The sequence below is a fragment of the Heterocephalus glaber genome, unplaced genomic scaffold, assembly GCF_053883595.1.
Source record: "Heterocephalus glaber isolate CG9 unplaced genomic scaffold, H.glaber_assembly_v1.0 deba00001550, whole genome shotgun sequence".
NCBI classification, from domain to species: Eukaryota; Metazoa; Chordata; class Mammalia; order Rodentia; family Bathyergidae; genus Heterocephalus; species Heterocephalus glaber.
Window position 1 is genome coordinate 13,372,810 of NW_028258343.1, and position 24,717 is coordinate 13,397,526.

The 24,717-nt window shown below is 46.6% G+C and overlaps 1 protein-coding gene across 1 annotated transcript in view; it reads right to left on the bottom strand.

Annotated features, from left to right (window-relative positions):
• Positions 1-24,717, bottom strand: part of Enpp3 (ectonucleotide pyrophosphatase/phosphodiesterase 3) — a 71,940-nt gene that overhangs the window by 23,092 nt on the left and 24,131 nt on the right. Inside the window, exons 7-16 of the mRNA XM_004845995.4 lie at positions 19,616-19,695; positions 18,617-18,736; positions 17,747-17,856; positions 17,166-17,231; positions 16,454-16,526; positions 14,596-14,704; positions 12,206-12,334; positions 11,611-11,642; positions 8,542-8,669; positions 6,101-6,167 (exon numbers count right to left, since the gene is read on the bottom strand). Of these exons, the coding sequence (XP_004846052.1) occupies positions 6,101-6,167; positions 8,542-8,669; positions 11,611-11,642; positions 12,206-12,334; positions 14,596-14,704; positions 16,454-16,526; positions 17,166-17,231; positions 17,747-17,856; positions 18,617-18,736; positions 19,616-19,695 (914 nt within the window). The remainder of the gene's footprint in view (positions 1-6,100; positions 6,168-8,541; positions 8,670-11,610; positions 11,643-12,205; positions 12,335-14,595; positions 14,705-16,453; positions 16,527-17,165; positions 17,232-17,746; positions 17,857-18,616; positions 18,737-19,615; positions 19,696-24,717) is intronic.

The following is a 24,717-nucleotide window of genomic DNA, read 5'->3' on the forward strand; positions in this document are numbered from 1 at the left end:
GGAATGAAACTAAAAACAGAAAATGAGAAGACACGGAAGCAAGATGAAACCCCAGGGTTCCAGCTCACCAAAGGCAAATGCAGGGGGCAATGTGGAACAAGGTGAAAGCCACCCTCCTGGACTCTCTGAAGTGGTAACAGCAGAAGTGAAAAAGCAGATGAATGAGACTCCAGAAAAAAATCAAATAAATAATTTCTCAGATAACTACAGAGATAGTGACAATAATGAAAGACATGGTTAGTGACTCCAGAGCAGATATAGATTTAAAAAAAAGAGAGAAGCTTGGGAAAATGATGGAAACCATGAATGCACAAAATAGGAAAGAAATGGAATCCATGTAACATTCAAACAGATATCCAGGAGATTAAAAATTCCATTAAAAGTATATGCAGTAGAATTAGCCAATGTGAGCACAGAATTATCAGATATAGAAGACAGGATTGTGGTTAGCAAACATGAAAAGAAAGATTTCTTAAAAATAGCAAGGGACCAAGCTGGGGATGGTCATGCCTGTAATCCCAGCACTCGGGAGGCTGAGGCAGGAAGATTGCCCCAAGTTCAAGGCCAGCCTGGGCTACATAGTGAGCTCAGGGATAGCCTGAATTACAGAGCAAGACCCTGACTACACACACACACACACACACACACAGCAAGGGACCATGAGAAATCAATTCAATAGCTGCTAGACAATGCAAAGAAGAATGACATAAGATTAATTGAAGTCAATGAAAAAGCAGGAAATAGCGCAAATGACATAGTAAAATCAGTTCACAGAAGTAATGGCAGAAAACTTCCCAAGCAGGGAAAAAGAATTTGACATACAGATAAGTGAGGCATGCAACTAATTAGCCACACACACAAAAAAACCTACACCAAGGTATAATAGTCAAGATTCCAGATATTCAACAAAGGAACAGAATATTAAAACAAACAAATCACCTATAAAGGAAAGCCAATGAGAATCACAACAGACTTCTCAGTATAAATCCTCAAGTCAAGGAGAGCATGGAGTGAAGTATTTCACGCCTTAAAAGAAAATAATCTTCATCTCAGATTGATGTACCTGCAGAACTATCTTTTATGATTGATGGAGAAATAGGATATCTCCATGGGAAAGAACACCTGAAGAAATTCATGACCACCAAACCAGTTCTACAAAATGTTACGAAGGACATTCTGGAAAGAGATAATGAGAACTACAACTCCATAAATCCCAACAGAATGAATCTACCAGACAAGGCAAGCAATTAAACAAAGGGGGGAAAAGGGAACTAATAACAGGAAAATAACATGACAAGAATAGTCAATACATGTACATATATCAGTTATAACCACAAATGGTCTCACTTCACCAATCAACAGAAATAGACTGGCAGAATAGATCAAGAAGCAAGATCCAAAAATATGCTCTATACAAGAAATGTTTAATTAAAAAAGAAATTCATAGACTGAAAGTCAAAGGATGGAAAAAAATACATGCCACAGCAAACTGGAAAAAAGAAAGGATAGTTATTCTATTTGCAAATAAAGTGGATTTCAAGCCAAGACTGATTAAGAGAGACAAAGAAGGTCACTATAGCCTTGTAAAGGGAACAATCCAAGAGGTAGAGCTATCATAAATATATATGTACCAAATACCAGCACACCCAACTATACAAAACAAGTATTAATGAACATGAAAAATCAAATACACACTAATACAACTGTGATGGGGGACCTCAATACCCCACTGTCACAAATAGACAGATCAACTAGACAAAAAAAATCAACAAATATCAGAACTGAACCAAACTTTTGGGCAACTGGACTTAGTAGATGTCTATAGAGTGTTCCAGCCCAGAACATCAGAGCATGCATTCTTCTCAGTTGAAAACAGGACATTCTCCAAAACAGTTCTCATACTCACTCATAGAACATGCTTAACTAAATGCAAAGGAAATGAAATTATGCCATGCATATTATCAGACCATAGTGTAATGAAATTAGAAATCAATGGCAAAAGAAGCCAAAAAACTTCATAAACACATGGAAATTAAATAACACCCTCCAGAACAACCAATGGGTCACAGATAAAATTAAAAAAGAAAAGAGACAGTTTCTACAATTAAATGATGATGCCAATACAACATATCAGAACTTACAGGATGCAGTGAAAGCAGTCCTATAAGGGGAATTTATAGTGGTGAATTCTTTTATCAGAAAAACAGTGAGCTCAAATAAACAACATAACACTGAATCTCAAGCTTCTAGAAAAAGGAGAGTAACTCAAACCCAAAGCTTGTACGAGGGAAGAAATGATAAAGATCATAGCAGAAATTAATGCAATGGAGACTAGGAAAACAATACAAAGAATCACTGAAGAGTTGATTCTTTGAAAGATTAAATACAACTGACAAACCTTTAGTAAACCTTATCAAAAAAGGAAATGGCTCAAATCCATGCAATTAGGAATGAAAAGGGAGAAATCACAATAGTTCCTGCAGAAATCCAGAAAATCAATACCTACCTTGAGAACTTGTATTCTAATAAGATGGAAAATACACAACAAATGGCACAGGTTCCTAGATGCATAATTGCTAAGGCTGAATCAAGATTGAAAAATTCTAAATAAACCAGTATCAGCCAATGAAATTGAATATGTAATTAAAAACCTACCAACAAGGACAAGCCCAGGTCCTGATGGATTCACTGCTGAATTCCACAAGAAATTTAGAGGAGACCTCATGCCACTACTTCTCAAACTCTTTAATGAAAGTGAAACGGAAGCAATACTCCCAAATTCATTTCTGGAAGCAAGCATCACCCTGATACCAAAACCAGAATAAGGATCCAACCAAAAAAGAACACTACAGGCCAATCTCCCTAATGAACACAGACACAAAAATTCTCAGTAAGATATTGGTAAACAGAATGCGGCAAATCATCAAGAAGATTATACACCATGACCAAGTAGGATTCATCCCAAGGATGCAGGGATGGTTCAACTTACACAAATCAACAAATGTAATACACCATAATGACAGAGCCAAGGACAAAAACCATATGACCATTTCAATAGATGCAGAAAAAGTATTTGACAAGGTCCAACACTCATTCATGCTAAAAACCCTACAGAAAATTGGAATAGATGGTCTTTTATCTCAACCTGATTAAGGCTATCTATGAAAAACCAACAGCCAACATCATTCTAAATGGTCAAAAACTGAAATCTTTCACACTAAAATCAGGAACAAGACAAGGATGTCCACTATCACAGCTTTTATTTGATATAGTTCTGGAAACACTAGCCAGGGCAATTAGACAAGAGAAAGAAAAAAGGAATAAAAATAGGAAAGGAAGAAGTAAAATTATCATTATTTGTGGATGACATGAAACTCCACATAAAAGACCACAGAAACTCCACCAAAAGATTACTAGGTTTAGTAAACAAATTCAGTAGCATAACTGGATACAAAGTCAACATTCAAAAATCAAGAGCATTCCTGTACATGAATAACACACTCACTGAGAGAGAAATTAGGGAAACCCCACCTTTCATGATAGCATCAAAAAACTGGAATATCTAGGAATCAATCTAATGAAGGAAGTAAAAGACATTTACATTGAAAATTTCAGTACTCTGAAAAACAAGATTGAACAGCAGATCAGAAAATGGAAAGATAACCCTTGTTCTGGGGTAGGAAGAACCGACATAGTGAAATGGTCATACTTCCAAAATTGTTTTACAAATTTAATTCAATCCCGATCAAAATTCCAACAGCATATCTCAAAGAATTAGAAAAAACAATTAGAAAAAACAATCCTAAAATTCATTTGGAACCAGAAGAGACCTAAATAGCAAAGGCAATTCGGGGCAACAAAGGCAAGGCAAGGGGCATCACAACCCGACTTGAAACTATACTACAAAGCTACTATAATAAAAAGAGCATGATACTGGCAAAGAAACAGACCTGAGGATCAATGAAACAGATTAGAAGATGCAGAAACAACTCCAGATATACTCAGCCACCTCCTCTTTGACAAAGGAGCCAAACATGTTCACTGGAGGAAAGATAGCCTCTTTAATAAATAGTACTGGTAAAATTGGGTTTCCACATGCTGGAGATTAAAATTGGACCCTATGTCTCACCATGCACTAAACTAAAATTGAAATGGAACAAAAATTTAAATATTAAAACGGAAACACTAAATCTGCTGGAAGATAGAATAGGTAGAATTCTTAAAGACACTGGTGTAGGCTGACTTTAAAACAAAACCCCAATCACACAGGAACTATCACAAAGAATCAACAACTGGGATCTCATCTTATTAGAAAGCTTTTGTACAGCAAAAGAAACCACCAAAAGAGTGAAGAGACAACCCACAGAGCGGGAAAAAATTTTTGCCAGCTGTTCCTCAGACAAAGAACTAATATCTAGAAAATATAAAGAACTAAAAAAATCAGACCCCCCCAAATCTAAAATGATAGACACTTCTCAGATAAAATAGAAATGACAAATAAATATATGAAAGATGGAAATTAAAATGCTGAGATTCCATCTCAGTCCAGAAAGAATGGCTATTATCAAGAAATCAATCACTAACAAATGCCGGTGGGGCTCTGGGGAAAAAGGAACCCTTCTCCACTGTTGGTGGGAGTGCAGACTGATGCAACCACTGTGGAAATCAGTGTGGAGATTCCTCAAAAAATTAAAACTAGAGGTTCCATTTGACTTAGATATTCCTCTTTGTAGTGTCTTCCCCAAAGAATTAAAAACTATTATATCATAGTGATATATCCATACCTATAATTATAGAGGTGCAGCTTGTAATAGCTAAATCTTGGAAACAGCCCTAATGTCCATCAACCAATGAATGGATAAAGAAGATATGATTTGTTTCTACAATGGAGTACTACTCTGCCATAAAGAAGGATAAGCTTGAGACATTTCTAGGTAAATGGGTGTACCTCGAGACCATACTCTTAAGTGAAATAAATTGGATACATATGTTTAAATACCACATTGTTTCTCTGGTGTGAGAAACTAAAACTGTAAATAAGAACCAAAATGTATAATAGATATTGGGAAATGAGATGAAAATGTTCATTTTTTTTTTTTGTACCAAGGATCGAACTCAGGACCTTGTGCTTGTGAGGCAGGCAGCAGAACCACTGAGCTAAACTCCTGGCCCAAGATGAAAATGTTCAAATGAGAAGGGAAACAAGGTAGAGGGAAGGGGGAAAGGAAGGAAGAATAAGGATAAGAAAAAAATAGAAGGAAAAAATGGAAACAAAGCTTTTTGTAATAAGGAGGGGAAGAGGAGTCTAAGGGAGGGAGGAATGGGAAAAAAACAAGCAAGATACATCATGTACAGGTGCAAATTCCCTATGATGAATGTGATCCTCACCTGTATCTAAAATGTACCAATAAAAAAATAGTTTCCAAGATTCAGGTTTTATTCTCGGGACAGACTCCCTGCAGTGCCCAGGCAGCATCTGCATGTGCTGTGTAACAAACACTCCCTGTCCACACGCAGCTGCACCCCACCCTCATCCTGCAGTCACTGAGTCTGCTGTGGGACACTGAGCCCCTGGATATTTGCAAGGCTACATCTGTCGCCCTCCCCAGGCCCTTCCGCCCTATTTAAAGTTGTACGCTGCCCCCAGGCCACACACAGATGACCAACTGCCCTCACTCCCTCCACTTTTCTCTTAATCTCCTTCAGCTCTTCGTCTAACATACCACCTCCCGCATTCTTTGTGGTCCCCTCTGACACTGCAGTTCTCTGAGGGCAGAGGTATTTGTTTTCTGCACAGATTATCCAAGAGTTTTGACATCGTTTATCTTGCTGCTCAATAAGGATCTGTTTTCAAACCAGTGGTTTGATAGGGCAGGTGTAATCCCCTCTGGGAAGGCTGAGGCAGGAGGATCACCGTGTGTTCGAGGCCAGCCCTGTGCTACACTGTATGACCTTGTCTCAAAAAAGTGAAACAGGGGCCGAGGATTTAGCTCAGTGGTTTCGCTGCCTGCTGCGCAAGCACAAGGACCCAAGTTCGATCCCCGGTACCAAAAAAAAAAAAAAGTAAAACAAAAAATGTTACAAGCCAGCAGTTCCTTGCCTCCATGCTTTTAAAGTCGTTGTCATAGCCGTGGGTGCCGCCTCCGCAGGACGTGCTGCCTCGGGACCTGTGGAGAGAAGACGTCACTGGGCACCTGGCTCGGGGGAGCCTGCTCCCACACAAGTTCCTGCGGGTCCTCAGGGAGCTGCTTTCGCCAACAGCAGCATGAATGTGTTCTCAGACTCAGCTCAGCACCGCAAGGGCTGCACGCTTGGCAGGGCCGAAAGAGAGGGTGGGGGTTCCGGGTTCTGTCCACAGGACCCAAGCCTCCCTCGGCTCCCGGACTTGCACAGAGGAGAAACAGCAGGAGCTTGAAGCTGAGGAAGGAGCGCTTGCTCCCAGCGAGCCCGCCTCCCTCCACCATGCCCGCAGGACTAAGGAGCTTGGGTAACCCGAGACTTTACGGGTCTCCGTGCGTTCGGAATACACATTTGAAACTGGGAAACAGTCTGGATTCGTATTTTACAGCAGAAATGTAAATATAAAAGAAATGCAATATAAAACAGGAATAGAGAATACACAGGGTGGCTGGGCGTGGTGGCACACGCCTGTCATCCCAGCACTGCTGAGCGGGGAGGTCGAGGCAGGAGGATTGCTGAGAGTTCGAGGCCAGCCTAAGCTATATGCCAAGATCCTGTCTCAAAAAACAGAACTATATATATATAATTCCTACTGCACACACACTCAGTTTTGCAAGGTTACTGGAGTTATCCGATTGAAGTTAACTAAGATTTAAATTCTGCACCATAAGCTGGAGCGCTCGCTCATTGGAAGGAAGTATTTTGGACAAAATTTTCTAAACTTGGTCCTATATTTTAAATTCTATTTCGAGGGAAAAGACTCATTATTTGTCATATTTCCATCTCCTAAACCACCCATTAAAGAAAAGTAGTAAATAATGCAAACTTTCAGGCAGAAGCAAAGCGGAAACCACCACCTGCAGAAGGGCTGCTCTGCAAGCGGAGCCAGGGGGTCGCTGTGAGTCCGAGGCCAGGAAGGACGACACGGCCAGACCCTGTCTCAGAACAGCAGCAAAGAACAGGACAGCGCACAAGGGCGGGGCACAACCCTTCCTTCTGCAGCCGCAGCTGAAAACCTCACAGTTGGGCCCCCCTTCCCGACGTCTGTTTACATATCATACACCTAAAGTTCCAGCACACCTATGTCTGTTATGATAATTATTATAATTTTGGTTTTTGCAGACAAGGTCTCCCTGTGTAGCCCAGGCTGGCCTCGAACTTGCACTGATCCTCCTGCCTCAGCCTCCCGCAGCTGGGATAACAGGCGTGCGCCACCACGGCGCGGCTCCCGAGGAGGGGGCCACTGCCACCTAGTGACGGCGGGCGGAACTGCAGGGAAACGGGGCGCCCACCGGGCCTGCACGTAGGGGGCAGAGCGGACCGCAGTTAAACGCCGCGTGTGAAGTACACGCAAGCCACGAAGAAATCAGGCGCAAAATAAAAGACGGATAACAGCACACAGGGAGGTGGACCTTCAGCGCATGGGAAGAGGACCGCGAGAGGGAGGGGAGAAATGTAAAAGCGGACACAGACACGCGGTGTGCATGTACCGACTCCCCACGCCGGCTGTGACCACGACGCACCGCACACGAGTACTGACACAGATGAAAACCGCAAAGTGGGACTGCCAGGCGCGCTGCCCACACCTGTAATCCTCGCGCCCGGGAGGCTGAGGCAGGAGGATCGCTGCGAGTTTGAGAGGTCAGGCTGGAAAAGGCCCGAGATCTGACCTCCTGTCGCTACGCCGCGCGCGGACAATGAACTGGCCCGGGGCCTTCGCGTGGGCCAAGTGAGCTCGTCCGCGACCCCGGCCCGAGGACACACGCGGGCCCTGGGACTCCCTGCGGGCTCCGGGCGGCCCTGCGTCCGGCTGCGGGGACGCAGGATGGGCTCCTTTCCCTGCGAACACGGTTTTCATACGGGCTCAGTGATCAGCATGAATTACGATTGGAAATGGTCATAGAGATCAACGTTATGACTAATCGGCTGGCTTGGTCTTAACCACCGTAAAGCAGCTCTTTGTTTTTGAGCCAGGGTCTCACAGTGGAGCCCAGGCTGGCCTCAGACTGGCAGTGATCCTCCTGCCTCAGCCTCCGAAGGGCCGGGATGACAAGAGTCCACCACCACAGAGGATCCAGGGCTCTTTTACGAAAACCAGGAAGACGACGAAGTGCTTAACGAGCTGCGTGATGAGCCAGTCTCCCAGCTGGAGATAACTCGGCCCGACCTCGCGTCCGGGCTGGGAAAGGGCGCACCAACGTCCAGACGGGCGTGGTGGTCGCCTCCTCCTCGCTAGCTCGGGAAGATGGGGCTGCCACGGCGCCACCCACCACGGCACCGAAGGCGGGGAGCGGGGAGAGCGCCAGGGGGCGCTGAGGGCGCCTGCAGGCCCAGGGCGGGGAGCAGGGGCGGGACACCGACCTGGCCGCCAGCCACTGGCGCTGCACCAGCAGCTGCGCCCGGTCGATGCGCACGTTCCTGGCGAAGTGCAGGCGCTTGGGCAGATCCGGGCTCAGGTAGGGCTTGAAGTGCTGGTTGGGTCTTCGGCACTGGAGAAAGAAAGGGTGAATATTTCTCCGGTGAATTCAAACTCTTCATCTTGAGACAGTTTACAAAGCACTTTTTTAAAATAAAGGGATTTCAGCTCAACTAATAAAATGGGAATATTAAACCTATTACTGAGGATCGCTGCGAGTTCGAGGCCAGCCTGGACTACATAGTGAGACTGTCTCAAAAAAACAAACACCCTATTATTAACACGCTCAGATTCTCTATATTTTATTGTTGCAACAATAATTAGGTTGGAAATAAAATTTTATTTAAATCATGATTAGGTGTTTGCTGGTTTATTCCTGAATATATATCTGAAGCCACTGTAAATCTGCCCTCTCTTCTTGGTAGAAAATAGATGTCTACAGTTAGACTGCAAACACAACTGTTGAGCCTAAATTATATGGAAAGCAAACACATTAGCAGGTATAGTAAAAAATTAAAAATCAGTTTAGTTGACCAAAAATCTCTCCCCAACTGACAATTTATCTTTTTAAATAACTATTGGTTTAGTTTTTAAATCAAGTCAATAGCTTTTGAAACCTTCCTATTTGAAAAATTCACAGGTTTCACAAATTGGAGCAGAAAAAATTTTTTTCTTTTGTTTTCTGAGACAAGGTCTCACTATGTGTCCAGGGTGACCCCAAATTCATAAGAGTTCTCCTGCCTCAGCCTCTCAAATGCTGGAATTACAGGCGTACACCACAACACCAGTTTTATGAAATTTTATTTCTGTAATACTCAGTACTTTAAATATATGGCATATGTTAAAATTGTACAAATGCAAATCACATTGGTATCTATTAATGGCAAAGAAAAACGAGGATATGAGAAACAGGAGGATGCTTTCTCTTGTGACCTCTCTGAGAAACAAGGGGAAGAAATAAACACCAGGGAACATGGCAAAGGGAGGTTTCTGCTCTTTCAGTTTCTCATATATTTCTGAAAAGTACAATATCTCATCTGGATTAGAAATCCAAGTCACACTATCTCAAACTCACCTAATATAAGAAAAATGAGAAACTGCAAAACGCAACTTACAAAACAACATTTAAGAGCAGTATAGACTGCGCCAGCCTCGCCAGCGCAAGGTCCTGAGTTTGATCCCCGGTAGGAGAGAGGGAGATTCGGAAAGAGCAGTCAGCATTGTACTGGCCTCCTGCCACTTTTCTCCTTGCCCATTTTGATATGTTTTCAGCTTCTTATTTTCCTACTCCTCCATTCACCCTACACCCTTCTTAACCTGTATTCGTCGGACTTCCAGGGGCTGGGCCTGCAGCGCCCCAGGTGGAAGGGGACGCAAGGAACCTGGAACAGCGCTCTCCTCCCGGAAGGTGTAGGTAAAGCAGGACCAAAGGAAGCTGGGTGTAGTGTCAAAGGCTGAAGAAGTACGAGGTTGTTATTTGCATTTGAGAACTGAGATGAGGAAAACAGACTTGAGAGGAAATTTTGGTCACATCTCAGGAGGCTGAGGCAGGGGGGTCGCCATGAATTCGAGGCCAGCCTGCACTACATAGTGAGAGCCTGTCTCAAATAAACAAAACAAAAGAATAAAGTCGGTGCTGACGCCTTTGATGCAGCCAGGATACTGTGGGACTCAAAGAGCGGCCAGCTTGGCCCGGCTGGTGTCCAGTCCGTTCGTCCTTCTTCCTCTCAGGCCCGCAAGACAGCGCCCCCGTGTGGACAATGGGCGCTTCGCGACGCGGAGCGCTCCGGAGTCCCCGCAGGTGTGGAAGTTTTTGTCTGAGGTCCCACGTCACACAATTTCCCTAGTCCGTGCTGTTCAGTCCCCTGTACTCCTGAGATTATCGGAGATCTGTTCCTTGACCACCAGAAGCCCAGCTGGCCGGTGGCAGGCGGCGAGGGGTCAGCGGGAAACGCGGCGCGGCCAAGGGGCTGGGATGCCCGGCCCCGCTCCAGCAGCCGGGCGCTGCACACGCGCTTCACCGCTAGGGGGCGACGGAGCCGCGCGGTCCGGGCGGAGGGAAGGAGGGGAGCTGGGCGCCCAGGCCCTGCTGAGGCCTCGCCCGCCGCCATCGCTCCGAGGAGTTCGAGCCCCAGCACCACGGAAACCCGGCCCACCGGAAGCACCCACCGTGCGGGAGCCGGCTGGGCCCCTCCCAGAGTGGCGACCCGCGCTCTGAAAAGGACCCTTCGAGCTCCCTGGAAATTTCCCTGCACCTGTACTTACAAACCAGGATGTGGGAACAAATCAAAAGCAATTGTAGGATTGGGTGTGGTGGTGCATGGCTCCCCTGTCATGCCAGCACTCAGGAGGCTGAGGCAGGAAGATCTCAAGTTTGAGCACAGCCTGGACAACTGGGTGACTTTGCAAGAGCCTATCTCAACAATGAATGGATGAATGAAATGATTTTAAAAGGCTGGGCCAGCATGGTGAAGCATGCCTGTGATCCCGCACTCAGGAGGCTGAAGCAAGAGGATCACATGTTCAAGGCCAGCCTGATCTACATGGTGAGACCCTGTGTCAAAAAATCAAAAAAAAAAGTTTTAAATAAAAAATAAATAAAAGGCTGGGCAAGTGGCTCAGTATGAAGACCTTGTGTTCAAAGCCAGCTACCACCCCTCAGAAAGGCAGTTATATTATACTGAGGGAAAAGACATTCTCTTTCCGACCTGTTAAAAAAGATCTAAGCTCTGCACTCGCTGTGAGTGCTGAGACACGTCCAGCACAGTCACGTAGCAAGGACCTGGCCAGCAATGGAAATGAGGAGTCAGCGCCTTGGTGACCCCAAGCTGCTCCCCAGGATGGGCTGGATGCAAAATCAAACTGAGACGAAACCAACTCCTGTGCTTGCTGCCGGAGATTCTCAAAAGGATTTACAAGGACGGCAGACACAGAGCCACACAATGTACCTTTCCCAAATCCAGGTTAAGGTCACTACACTAACTGGGGCAGATTGAGGAGACTGTAATACTTACACTGAGGTTTCTGACAATTTCTTCAGAATTAACTGTTCAGAAGAAAAAAGAAAGAAAGCAATCACAACTGCGAAAACTGGGAACAATGCAGGCAAATGTCACACATCCTTTAATTTACTGGTTGACTTAAACAAAAGTGACTGCAAACAAAGAATTACTGTGGTGTTTCAGAACAGAGTAACAGATACTACATGTTGTGCCACATGCCTCTAATCCCAGCTACTCAGGAGGCTGAGGCAGGAGGACTGCAAGTTCCAGGCAGCCTGGGCAATTTAACAAGACCTTATCTCAAAATAAATACATAAACTAAAAGGGTTGGGGTTGCAGGTCGGTGGTAGAGCACTCCCCTAGCATGCTCGAGTCCCTGGGTTTGAGTCCCAGTACCACAAAGGAAAAAAAGAGAATATACTTTATCCAAACAGTATTAAATAGATGTAATAGACTGATTGTGTGTAAACTGGGAATATTATTGGCTTTTGTAGTCTTCACAGAAAAGTCAGAGAGGGCTGATGAGCTCGCCTGCCCTCAGAATCAGGGAGTTAGGGTCGACATGTTCAGTATCCCCAGACCCCTTCACTCGGGGTTCCGTACTCACAGCTGTGGAAGTCCTGTGGTATATTCCGAGCCCGGATGCGGGGAGCGGGCCCCTGATACATGTAGAAGTTGATTGTGGAGAAATAATCCGACATGTACTCCACCTTGTCACAGTAGGTCTGGTCCATTCCTGAATGGAAAGAGACACAGGTAGAAGAACAGGAAGAAGCCCCCACCCAAAAGCCAGGCATGGTGGCGCTCGCCTGTCATCCCTGCACTTGCAGGCTGGGTCAGGATCGAAAGTTCAAGCACAGCATAGGTAACTTAGCAACTTGCAAAGACCCGGTCTCAAAATAATGAACAGAACGGGATTTAGCTCAGTGGTTCTGGCGCCTGCCTCACAAGTGCAAGGTCCCAAGTTCGATCCCCAGTACCAAAAAAAATAAAAAGATCAGGAAAAGTATTGTAAACAGCTAAGTAGTTAAAAATATTACAGCAGCCAGACAGGGCTGGCCCTCGAAGAAGTTGATGCAGAAGACAAGAACACATCACAACTGTGGCTGGAGGCTCAGTCTTCCCAGGAAAGTTGGGCCTCGAGACAAAAAACTGACTGCATCCACACACTTCCCTGGGGATGAACAGCAGTGGGTGATTTCTAAACAGGCATCAATCACCTTGGGTGGGGACAGAAGTCCCCCGGCCCATTCCTTCCCAGGAAACCCTTGTTCATCCCGTGCTCTCCTGCTCCGTGACTTGCTTCCCCGTCCCATCCCCATTTACTCAAGAGGGGCCGAAGTGAAGCGCCAATAGTCCTAATCTTACTGGTTGACCAGTTTGCCCCACCTCATACCCACCTTGTGGATCAGTATTACCTAGGCATGATGCTTCTAATCTTATTAGTTGACTGTAGTTTTCTACCTCCTCGAACCCGCCTCACCTCGTGGCTTTGCTCAACAAAACACGCTTGAGAAGCGGGGTCCCCGGGCAACCCACTTTCCAGACCCCCTTCTGTCTCCCTTAGGTGGAAGCTGTCCTTCTCTCAATAAATTCTTCCTACTCTTAACCTCCGTTGTTCCGAGAATTCACTCTTCGACTTGAGAGAACACGACACCCAGCAGGCTGGGAGTTGTAACATTTGCCTTACATTCTTTGTAGGTCCACAGATCAGACGCCCCGTATCACCAGGACTGGGAATATCACTCAGTGCTACGTTGGGAAGGCGCTGGGTGCTCAATCCCGGGACCTCAGACAGGAAAAATGGTGGCGGCACGGTGTCAGGGCGCCACTTAACGAGTTCGTTCCCACTTATTTTTATGACTTCCTGTGTGCGCACAAAGTGACTCCACCCCTCGTGCCGTAACACGCCTCCACTCCTGGCTGTCACCCCGCCCTCCGACTCTCCTCTCAGTCCCCGTCCCTGTGAGAAAGCACTGTCCACCCTCTTTGCTTTTCCTCTGGTTCGTACTCCGGGTTCCTCCTATCCTCCACCCAGCAGGTGGAGCTCCTGCCTGCCTCCTCTCTGCGTCTCGGTCTGAGGGTCCATGGGATGCACACTTGGCTCTGGGGTCTGGGGCACGGGGACAGGAGACACAGTCCGGCCTCAGCCTGGCTCTGAGTGTCGCCCTCGAGCGGGGCCGGGACAGGGCCAGGCTGACCCTGCATGGAAAACACTTTGACTCGCTTTTAACGTCCAGGTTAACTGAACTCAAGAGCTATCTTAGGGAGATGCGTGGAGACAGGGACTTTACAGACAAAAGACAATAATTAAAGACACATTTACTGACAAAACTTAAAAAAATATGCAGCCAAGTGTGGTGGCACTTGCCTATGATCCCAGCACTCAGAGGCTGAGGCAGTAGGACTGCTGCAAGTCCAAGGGCAGCCTGGGCTACACAGGAAGACCCTGTCTCAAAAAAGCCACACAGAGCCTGGCCAAGCTTGCCAACATGATAATTGGTAGCCAACCACCTGCTGAAAAGAAGGCCCGAAAAGCATTTAGACTGAAGAGCAACCCAGGAGCATCCCTGTTCATTACTATCAGCCCCACTCGCATGGAAAATGAAGCATAAATGGGTAGACTGTCAGAAATGTTAAATAGTGAAACTAAAAATTCTAACAGTCCTCTTTTTTCATCATCCACCACAAAATTCACTTTACAAGGGCCGGGGACTTAGCTCAGTGATTTCGCTGCCTGCTACGCAAGCGCAAGGACCTAAGTTCGATCCCTGGTACCAAAAAAAACAAATTCACTTTACAAGTTCAAGAGCTCCTGGGTCTAGAAATATACTTTGGAAAATATCACAATCATCGGTCGTGGTGGCGCTGGCCTGTAATCCCAGCACTCAGGAGGCTGAGGCAGGAGCACTGCTTCAAGTCCAAGCTCAGCCTGGTGTACACAGTGAGGCCCTGTCTCAAGAACCAACAAAATGATGGCCCTAAGAAGCAGCATACCGTGGTCGGCCAACAGGATCAGGTTGACGCAGTTGTGCAGGTTCCGCTGTGCCAGCCCTTCCATCAGCATCCCAAAGGCCCTGTCCACCAGCTGCAGGGCCTGGATCACCTGCACAGGGGTGGGGAAGGGCAGAGTGTTTCAGTCGGCCCCGTCATCAAACGGGGCTCCTGGGACCATGGGGACCCAGAGTTAAAGGAGCACTCTGTGTGGCCCGGAAATTCTGCTCCGCAAATTGTCCTCAGGGAGTGCTTGGGGTGCGAATGAAGGCATCGTGACATGCACCACATGCTAATTCACGGTTTGCATCCCGGGAAAAATGAGGCACGACTTGACTGTGACTCTACTGCCCTTCCAGAACACCTGGAAAAGAGCAAAGGTACGGGAAATGCTCGCCGCTCAATGCCGACCCTGAGCAAAAGAAAGGCCAGGCGCTCGGCCCACCCCGGAGGCAGCTGGCAGTGCGCTCCAGCATACGGAGGGCTCTTCGAGAACACAAAGCGCACACAGGAAACTGAAGAAAACACACCAGGGTACCAGGAACAGCGCCCATGTCTCAACAGTGAATTACAGCCCGTGTTTACTCTGCGGCTTATGTTCATTATGTGTTTAAATTTTTCTAAAAAATAAATAAATAAAGTTTTCTACACTTTATCCAATAGTCCCCTGCGCTGACTCAAAGTTTAGGTCAATTTCACTGATGAATAGAAAAGTCTAATAGCAGATTAGGAAAAATGTTTAATGTCTCCTAATATCGTTCTAGTAATGACTGCCTTTTTTGCATTTGTTTTGTTTTGTTTTTGAGGCAGGGTCTCGCTATGTAGTTTGGGCTGGCCTTAAACTCACGGAGCCCAGGCTACACAACTCTTTGCCTCGAACTCCGAGCAACCCTCCTGCCTCAGCCTTCTGTGTGCTGGGATCACAGGCCTGCACCACCATAGCCGCAGGATTTCTTCAGTGCTCTGAACTCTTCCCTGCCCGCAGGAGCATCGCCAACATTTCAGTCTGTTCCCAGCTTTCTTTTCTCCCACCCTTTCATTCCTTCTAAGATGCAAAGACTCTCTTGCTGGTGTGAATAGCAGCTGAATGCGATCGACTCGTGGACGCCATTATTTAGGGTCACTCTCGACCAGTGAGGACGCCCTGTGGCTTGTCCATCCTGAGTGCCAGAGCACCATGGGAAAACGCTTGTCAAGCTAGAAGCCTCCTCCAGCTTCCATCATCCAGACCCTAACACCCCCACTTCCCCACTTCATAACAGGTAAAACTGTAACAGAGTGGCCTAGGTCATGAATGAAGAAAGCAGTATTTAAACTCACTCCAACAAAAATGGGCCTGGGAGGGGAATAACTCTGTGTGAAGCAGTAACATATTAAATCACGTTATAAGGAATTCGGGACCCTGTGTGAGTAGGAAGCCAGTGCACCTACAGGCAGCTTTGCCTGAGCATGGCGATCGGCACATGGCATATATACGTACGTACGTATGTACAATGAATGTATGTGTATGTGTCTACTGAGACAGCCTGGCTATGTCATTGAGGCTGCCCTTGAACTCTCAAAGATCCTCCTGCCTCAGCCTCCCAAGCATGTAGTGTTGGTGTTTCCAGCATATATGAACCAAGAGCACCACTTTGGAAGGTTCAGTAAGTGACCATCAAATAAATGTTTATCAAAGGACTCAAGCGGTGCCTAGGGAGTCCTTCCGAGAATTTTAACCAGTTCGTGGTTTAAAAGGACTTCTTGAGCCTGGTTATTCTGACCGGTCACGTATCCATCGAACTCGTTCGTGCTCAGTAGGAAGAGCACCGTGGCCGCCTGCGGGTCAGGGCGAAATGCGTTTCTGTGATCCCAAACTCACCCGGGCACTGACGGGTCCACTGTTGTGGCCGGCGGAGTCAGGCTCCTCCACGTAGATGGTGTAGAAGCTGGGTCTGGGGCGGAGACAGAGGGGGAGAGGCCTGCAGCAGGCCGAGGGGCCTCCCGTCCCCGCAGGCTCTGCAGCCGCCTGTGCAGCCGGCCAGGCTTCCCGACGCCTCTCCGTCTGCCCTGCTGCTGTGCCGGGTCCGCTGCATCCCCGCAACCTGGCCCCCTATCCTTCCAGGGGCCCTGGCCCCAGCCTGACCCTGGCCCAGGGCCGCACCTCTGGCTCCTGGAGCACCCTGGCCCCCGAAGCACGCGTCAGTGCCCTGTGATGACTCTGCCTGCCACAGCCTCCCCCTGAGCACTGGCTGTCTCCGCAGTTAGCAGTGTTACTGCTCCTCACGAGCAACAGCTCTCAGGAATAACTCCTGAAAAGATCCCCTTAAAAGGCAGTTCCAGCGGGTGCAGTGGCTCACACCTGAAATCCCAGATCAGGGGAGGCTGAGGCAGGAGGATCACTGAGAGTCTGAGGCCGCACTGGGCTACACAGTGAGTTCAAGGCTGGCCTGAGCTGCATAGTGAGATCCTATCTCAAAAAACAAAAAGGCATTGCCGAGTTTTTTTCAAAAACTGTCCCTGGCAATCGGAATTGCATTTCTTACCCCGTCCCCGCCAGGCCCGACCTCTCTGCCCTGGGGGCCGTGGGTTACCTCTCCGCCTTGGGCAGGTCCAGCCACCTCAGCAGTGTGGCGATCCTCTCCTCATAGGGGACGGAGCTAAGGAGAAGAGTCAAATGCTGTTTGCGAGCCGATGAAATGAGGAGCGATTCCATTCTGTCCCAGCCCCAGGCAGCCTCGGGGGCTCCTGATACTCGTGGGGTCCCACAGTCCACCCCAGCGTGTCCTCCACCCTCTCCAGGCACAGGGACAGGCCGGGCCGGGGACGTCACCCTCGCTCTGCACTGTTTACTCCAGTGGGATTTACACGCCTTCCGCATCTACTGCTCTACACCCCATTTGTTTGAAACTGAATTCCCAGGGAGCAAACAAAAGATTACAGCTCAGTGGAGGAAGACAAGCAGCAAACAATGGACTAACACATAGATTCTAGCGAGTTCCATAGGCCGTGGTGGCGCATGCCTATGATCCCAGCACTCAGGAGGCCGAGGCAGGAGGATTGCCGTGAGTTCAAGGCCAGCCCGGGCTACACCTCGAGATGCTGTCTCACAAAATCAAAACACCAAGTCCTACTCATTCCCGCCTACATGGAGCCAGATCTGAAAGTTGCCTACCCGTTGTAATCCCGGTACAGGGTAGGAAAGGAACTATTGATGGCCACATCTGATCCAGGCCAGTAGTAGGAGGCAGCTTTTAACCCTTGGTACATCGCTGTCAGCCAGATCTGGAAGAAGGGAGAACTGAGGTTAAGCAGAAGGAGCAGGGTAACAGGTGTGCGGGGTCATAGTGCAACCTTCTGGGAACAATTTTCGCTGCAAAATTTGTTGCAATTATTATGATTTGTCTTTGTGGCAGTTAACATGTATAATTACCCAAATACCTGCCTCCAAAATAAAGAAGCGTAGTAAGGTAATAAGAAGCAAGTTCATTTTTTTCCAAACTGGTAAAATTATGCAGTTCTCCTTTCCCTTTAAAAGAACTGCAACCGGGGATGGTGGAAGATGTCTATAATCATGGCATAGTGGGAGGCTGAGGGAGGAGGAGTACAAATCGCAGGCCGGCCTGGGCAGTTTAGCAACTTAGTGAGACCCTGTCTCAAAATAAAAATACATACATACATACATAAGTAATTAAAATAAATTGAAGGGAAACGAACAGATAATCTTTCTATGTGCTTTGCTGTTTGTTGGTTGGTAGTTTCTTTTGAGACACAGTCTTGCTATATAACCCAGGCTGGCCTTGAACTCACAATGATCCTCCTGCCTCAGCCTCCCAAGTGCTGGGATCACAGAAGTGTGCCACCACGCCCGGCTCAGACTGATCTGTTTCTAATGCATCACCCAAGTTTCACAGGAGACCATTTGGATGAACAATCATCTAAAAAAATTCAAAGTTTACTGCCAAATCACGGAGATACAGCTTCACACCCCAACCCATGGCAACCAGCAGAGTGAAGTCAAACTCAAGGTGGGGGGGCCACTCACCGGCTGCCCACTCCACCAGGCGGGGTTGAACTTCTCCTTCGAAGACAGCGAGAAATTCTTGTTGAGAATCACGTCATACATGTTGTTGTCAATGATGCCGTGGGATTCTGGGTACAGCCCCTAAGTGTTGGTTTCAAAACAGATTAAGATAAAGTAACTCTGGGAAAACACGTACTGAAGTGAAGGCGGGCTTGGAAGGATGCCACACCTAGGAAGGAAGCAGATGGGGATGGGTGTCCGTCTGTATAAAATGCTGGCTCTGGGCCCAAAGGCCGGGAGGTAGGGAGAGACTCGGGCGGTCTGTACTGCTCTTCTTAGAGAATAAGGTGGATGCTTAGCGATTGTCACTGAAGTTTCCACATTGCAGTGGTGATTAACCATTATTAAATTAGCCATATTACAAAAATTTATTAGATAGAAGCATTTATTCATTAATTTATTTACTTTCTTTTTAGCTTTTGAGACAGAGTCTCACAATGTATTCCAGCCAGGCTGGCCTCAAACTCATGGTGATCCCCTGCCTCTGCCTCCCAAGTGCTGGGATCACAGGTGTGCGGCACCACATCCAGCTGAGATGTAAATTATTTCATTAATGAGTTCATTTATGAAATGGAAGTCTTTATCAACTCAAATAATCCTAAAAATACCAGGGAAGGAACAAAATTTCCACCCCAAAGTTGTTCTCTTGAATAGTCTACTATTCCCAGCAGGCCTCGGTTAAGTCAAAGGCATTTTGCATGGAAGAGTTTGTCTTGGCCGCTCACAAATGTGAATGACCTAATGTTAGGACCCTCATTCATGTTAAGGCCTCATGGCCCTTTATTGGCCTCTGGTACCCTGGCCTTCCTGGCCTGAATCGAGCCATGAACCAATGCGGTGTGTGCTTCTGACCCAAGCCTGTCTATGTGACGCAGCCACTTCCTGTCTGTGACCCATCTGTTTTTCCCGGCCACTTCCTGTCTGGGGCCTGACTGTCTCCCCACTGGACCAACAACTCACCGTGACGATAGTATAATGATTTGGGAATGTCTTGGTGGGATACATAGCTCTCATGTATTTTGAATGAATTCCACATGTTTCTGCAACAAAACAGGATGAGTAATTAGAAAGTTATTTCTAAGTCAGGAGCATTTTGGATAACTAAAACTCTGAACATGAAAATCTTCCAGAAAAACGGAAAACTAACAAGAGTGGATTACAGATAGAAGGAAGGTGAAATTTTAACCCCTCAACTTCTTCTACTGCAAGGAAGGTCAGTTTTTGGGAGAGGAGTATGCTAAATCAAAGCCTATAAACATTTTCTGTAGAGCCAGATGATATATGTTATATTTTAGTACCTTTAGATGCAAACAAATGAGCATGGCTGTGTTCTAATAAAACTTTATTGATAGACATGAAACTTGAAGTCATATAATTTTCACTCCTTAAAAGACATTCTTTTTAAAACCATTTAAAACATAGGACAATTGGTACTACACGGCCAGCCATACAAAATCAAGCAGAATCGGGTGTGGTGGCACGCACCTGTAATCCCAGTGCTTAGGACGCCAAGGCAGAAGGGTCGCTGTGAGTTCGAGGCCAGCCTGGGCTACATAGTGAGTTCAAGGCCAGGCTAAACTACATAGTGAGATCCTGTCTCAAAACCAAAAACAAAAACAATCAAGGAGAATGGGCAGGGTTTGGCCTGTGGCTACAGTATTTGTTTCTCAGCTGTTGGATCCTGTATGTAAATCATCCAATACCACAAAAATCAACAGAACTGGCCAGGTAACTGAAACTTATTTGACTTCTTCAACTACATGAGCTGAGTCACACAGTCACACTTACAAAATGCTTATTGTGTTCAGTTCAGTTCCCATTTGATCTCTGAATTCCCTGTAACTTGTTGTGGATTTGGCATTCATCTTGCTCTCATTGTTCTGCTGTTTTCCACCTGCGCCACAGGGCAGAGCTTCCAGAGCACATTCCTATTTCCTCTTCACAGTAAAGTACTTTAGAAAGAAATTTCCCATACCCAAATCTCACTGCCTCTACCTTGGAAAGAAAGCTTCCCCGTGATAAATTCTATTTAGCGTAAAACAAAAAGTACAATTAATTGTTGGAAACAAGGAATGTTTTTCCCAAATAGAGACAGGGTTGGTCTCTTTCCCAGCCTCTATTCAGTTTCCAGTATGTTCCAGTAACTTCTTCCTCTGCGACCTTCTAGGCCATAGCAAGCACAGGACATGGGACCCTTTGGTGGGAGGTGGAGGGAAGGGAGATCCACACAATCTACATTTATTTGTTTAGTTTAGTTTTGTTTTTTTGTTTTTGTACCAGGGAATCAAACCCGGGACCTTGCACTTTTGAGGCAGGCAGTGGTACCACTGAGCTAAATCCCTGGCCTGTTTTGTTTTTTGAGACAGGGTCTCGCTATATATATATAGTTCAGGCTGGCCTTGAACTCACTATGCAGCCCAGGCTGGACTCAAACTTGAGGTGATCCTCCTGCCTCCGCTTCCCAAGTGCTTAGGTGTGCACCGCCACACCCAACAAAGCAATCTACATTTTGAATGAGCACCCCAGATGATTCAAATACAATTAAGTTTAAAAACTACTCTCAGACTTGATTCACAAAGGATAATTTAAATTAAAATAACCTTTATTTTTCTTTTTGAGTCAATAACATCTATAAATAATTCATGTCCTCAATCAGGAAAAAAATGCTTAAGTCTGCTAAGAAGTCATTTATAGAAAAAGAGGCAGCCCTGTCTTGAGGGCTCACATTCTGTATCTTTGAGTATCTACTTTTGAAATTCTGCTTAGTAAATCTCTTTATGCATCTTACTGACATGTGCGAAAATTATCTGCAACCTGTCCCATGAGTGGGGTGAGGAAAGGCTCCCCATCTCTGCTGGGGGCTCCCTGGACGCTGGGCAGACCTGTCCTTTGGCGAGCCAGCCAGGATCACAGATGCATCAGGACTGTGACCTCGTCAAGCCCAGCCCAAGGTTTTTCAGTTTGTTTCTCACCACTTCCCCAACCCTGTGCGCTCTTATTCCTCTCTCTCTTGCTCTCTCTCTCACTCTGTCTCTCGCTCCCTCTCTTGCTGTCTCTCCAGCTCTGCAGCTTGGGTTTTTTCCTTTTCAGCAGCTACAGACTCCTCAGTCTCCAGAAAATGAGTGCTTACACAAACAAGCACCCAGGTACGAAGGCCTGGTTCCTTCTCATCAGAACTGGGGGGAGAAGCACCCTGGGACAAGTTCTGGCCTCACTAGGTGTCCCCTTGGAAGTAAAACTTGTTCACAGAGAGACAGAGAACAGATCACCTGGTGTATCAGGCTTTCTCACACACTGCTGGACAGACTGGTCCTAAGCCACAGTGGGGGAACCGGCCTCTGGACCACCCTGAGGAAGCGACCTCTGCAATCACACACACAAATCAGTAGGTCTTTCACATTTTAGATGAAAGGTGACCCTCCACACTGCTCTTTTTCTGTTTTGTTTTTTGAGACAGGGTCTCACTATGTATTCCAGGCTGGCCTTGAACTCACTATGAAGCCCAAGCTGTTCTTGAAGTTGCAGCGATCCTCCTGCCTCAGCCTCCCCAGTGCTGGGATTACAGGTGTGCACCACCACACCGAGCTCCACACTGCTCTTTAAATTATCTTTCTCTCTCCCTCCTTCACCTCTCTCACTCTCAAACTAAAGGGCATAAGCTCAGTCCATCTAATGCCACAGCTCCCCTTTTTGGGTGGCTGGGATATGTCCCAAGCCATGCACATTCAAATTTAGATGAAAATTTATTTACATAATTTAACATTTTAGCCAGATGTGGTGGCACACTCCTATAATTCCAGCACTCAGGAGGCTGAGGCAGCAGAATCATCTCGAATTTAAGGCCAACCTGGGCTACATAGTGAGACCCCAACTCAAAAAAAATTTTTTTATAATTAGAGGTAACCTATTAAGTTATTTTACACTAAAATGAAAAATTGAATATATTTTTAGAGAGATAATATAACTTGATGGTCTTGGTATAATAATGTCATCATAATTATTATCTTCAAATGCTGTGTCTGGTCTTTTTGTCTTTGTTTCGCCTGCCTCTTGCAAAACTTCGTAACCGCGGTGTGTGAACACATTACAGCAACGATGGCGAACCTTTTAGCGCGTCGGATGATAACAAACACCCCGTTGCAGCACGCGTGCCATGGCTTTGGCAGCCCTGCAAATGAGACCTCTGACAGAGGAACGAGCAGTGTGCTGAGATGGCGACCACCACCTCCAGCACAGAGAGAAGGGGCCGCCGACTCCCCGTGTTACGCTGACCGCCACTGAGGGAAGTGGCAGCTGCCCTCTGGTCACATTTCGCATTTCAGAGTGCCTGATACCCAGAAAGGGTTGTAAGAGTTAGGATTAAGACCTACTTACTGCTCAAGGTCAAAGCTGACACAACTGACCTCCCCAGTGTTCAACAACTGAGGCTTGGAGAGCAAAGCTAAGGTAAAAGGGCTACAAATGCCCAGTGTTCCAGCCCTGGGCCTCCAAGGACAGTTGGGACCCCGGCACACAGGCACCCTCTGACAGTACCCTGCCGCTGGGGTGAGTCACAATTTAGGAGAGAAGGCAAAGCCCAGAACCCTGGCCCCAGGAGAAACTGATTCAAAGGTTTCCAAGAGTGTTTTTTGGTAAAACATCTCAGATCACCCACGTAAAAACAAACAAGACAAAAAACCTGGGCTGGGCCTTTGTCCTATGAAATGGGCCCTCCTTCACCCCGGAGATGAGGCATTCTCTTTCTACCCATGGTGGGGCCCTCACTTGCCTCCTGTAACCAAGGCCACACTTGCTACAGATTCGCAAATGCACAGATTTCTACCACCAAAGCCACAGAACGACTCCCAGCTCCGGACTACCACGCGCCCCTTTCTCTAGGGCCTGCACTTTGAGTGGGTACTTTTAAAATTCTGCCTCCTAAATCCCTGCATGCCTGATTTTTTTTTTAATGTGATCTAATCCACTATAGAATTAAAAGAATTTAAGTGGGCAAAAAAGTCAGACAAGGAACAGAAATATAATGTCAGTTTCTGTTTTTATTTCCCTGAAAGATACGTGGGAAACTCATTAAATGTCCAAAGCCACAGGCCAGAGAATAAAATGCAGCTGTGTTGCCGGCATTGTGCAAAAGACACCGCCCTCAGAAGCCAGGCAGGACACACCTGCGACTCCCCAAACCCCACTTCCGGTCGTCTGCACCTGAACCAGGCTGGAGCCAGCCCTTCTCCAGCGCTTAGAGGGCTGAGCTACAATGGCACAGAACTCTCTGGAGAAAATCAAGCAAATCAAGAAGGCCGCTTCTCACAGGAAAAGCAAGGAGACAGGGAAGAGATTATGCTTGTTTGTCTTTACTATCTACCTGGTAATGTGTGGTTCTGAGATGTTTACCATGGGCACAATTTACTTCCAGAGAGCCATCATTTTAGTTTCTGTCGTTGCTGTTGTTTTTGAGACAGGGTCTCCCCATGTAGTGCAGGCTCACCCTGAACTCACAGCAATCTTCCTGCCTCAGCTTCCCAAGTCTCGGGATTACAGGCCTATGCTACCACACCCAGCAAGCAGATTTTCTTAACAGAAACTTTGCCAGCCAGAAAGAAATGGGATAATATGTTCAAAGTGCTGAAAGACAAATTTCTTTAAAAAAAAATTTTATTCCAAAATAAATAAATAAATAAATAAATTTTATTTTAGCCCATTCCCCCCTCAAGCCTGAAAGACAAAATTTTTTAACTGCCAACTAAGAATACTCACTGTTGGGTATGGTGGCACACACCTGTAATCCCAGCACTCAGGAGGCTGAGGCAGGAGAATCACCATGAATTCAAGACCAGCCTGGGCTACAAAGTGAGTTCAAGGCCAGTCTGAACTACATAGTGAGACCCTGTCTCAAAAAACAAACAAAAAAACAAAACAGAACAACATCCAAGTACTCGCCAACAGCAGGGATGCAGTTGAGATCTGAGGACTTGGATAGGCTGAGAGCACAGGAATGAAAAAGGAGAGTTTCCGTCAAACGGTATCCAAAAGAGAGCAGGGGTGGCTAAGCTTATGTGAGAAAAAAC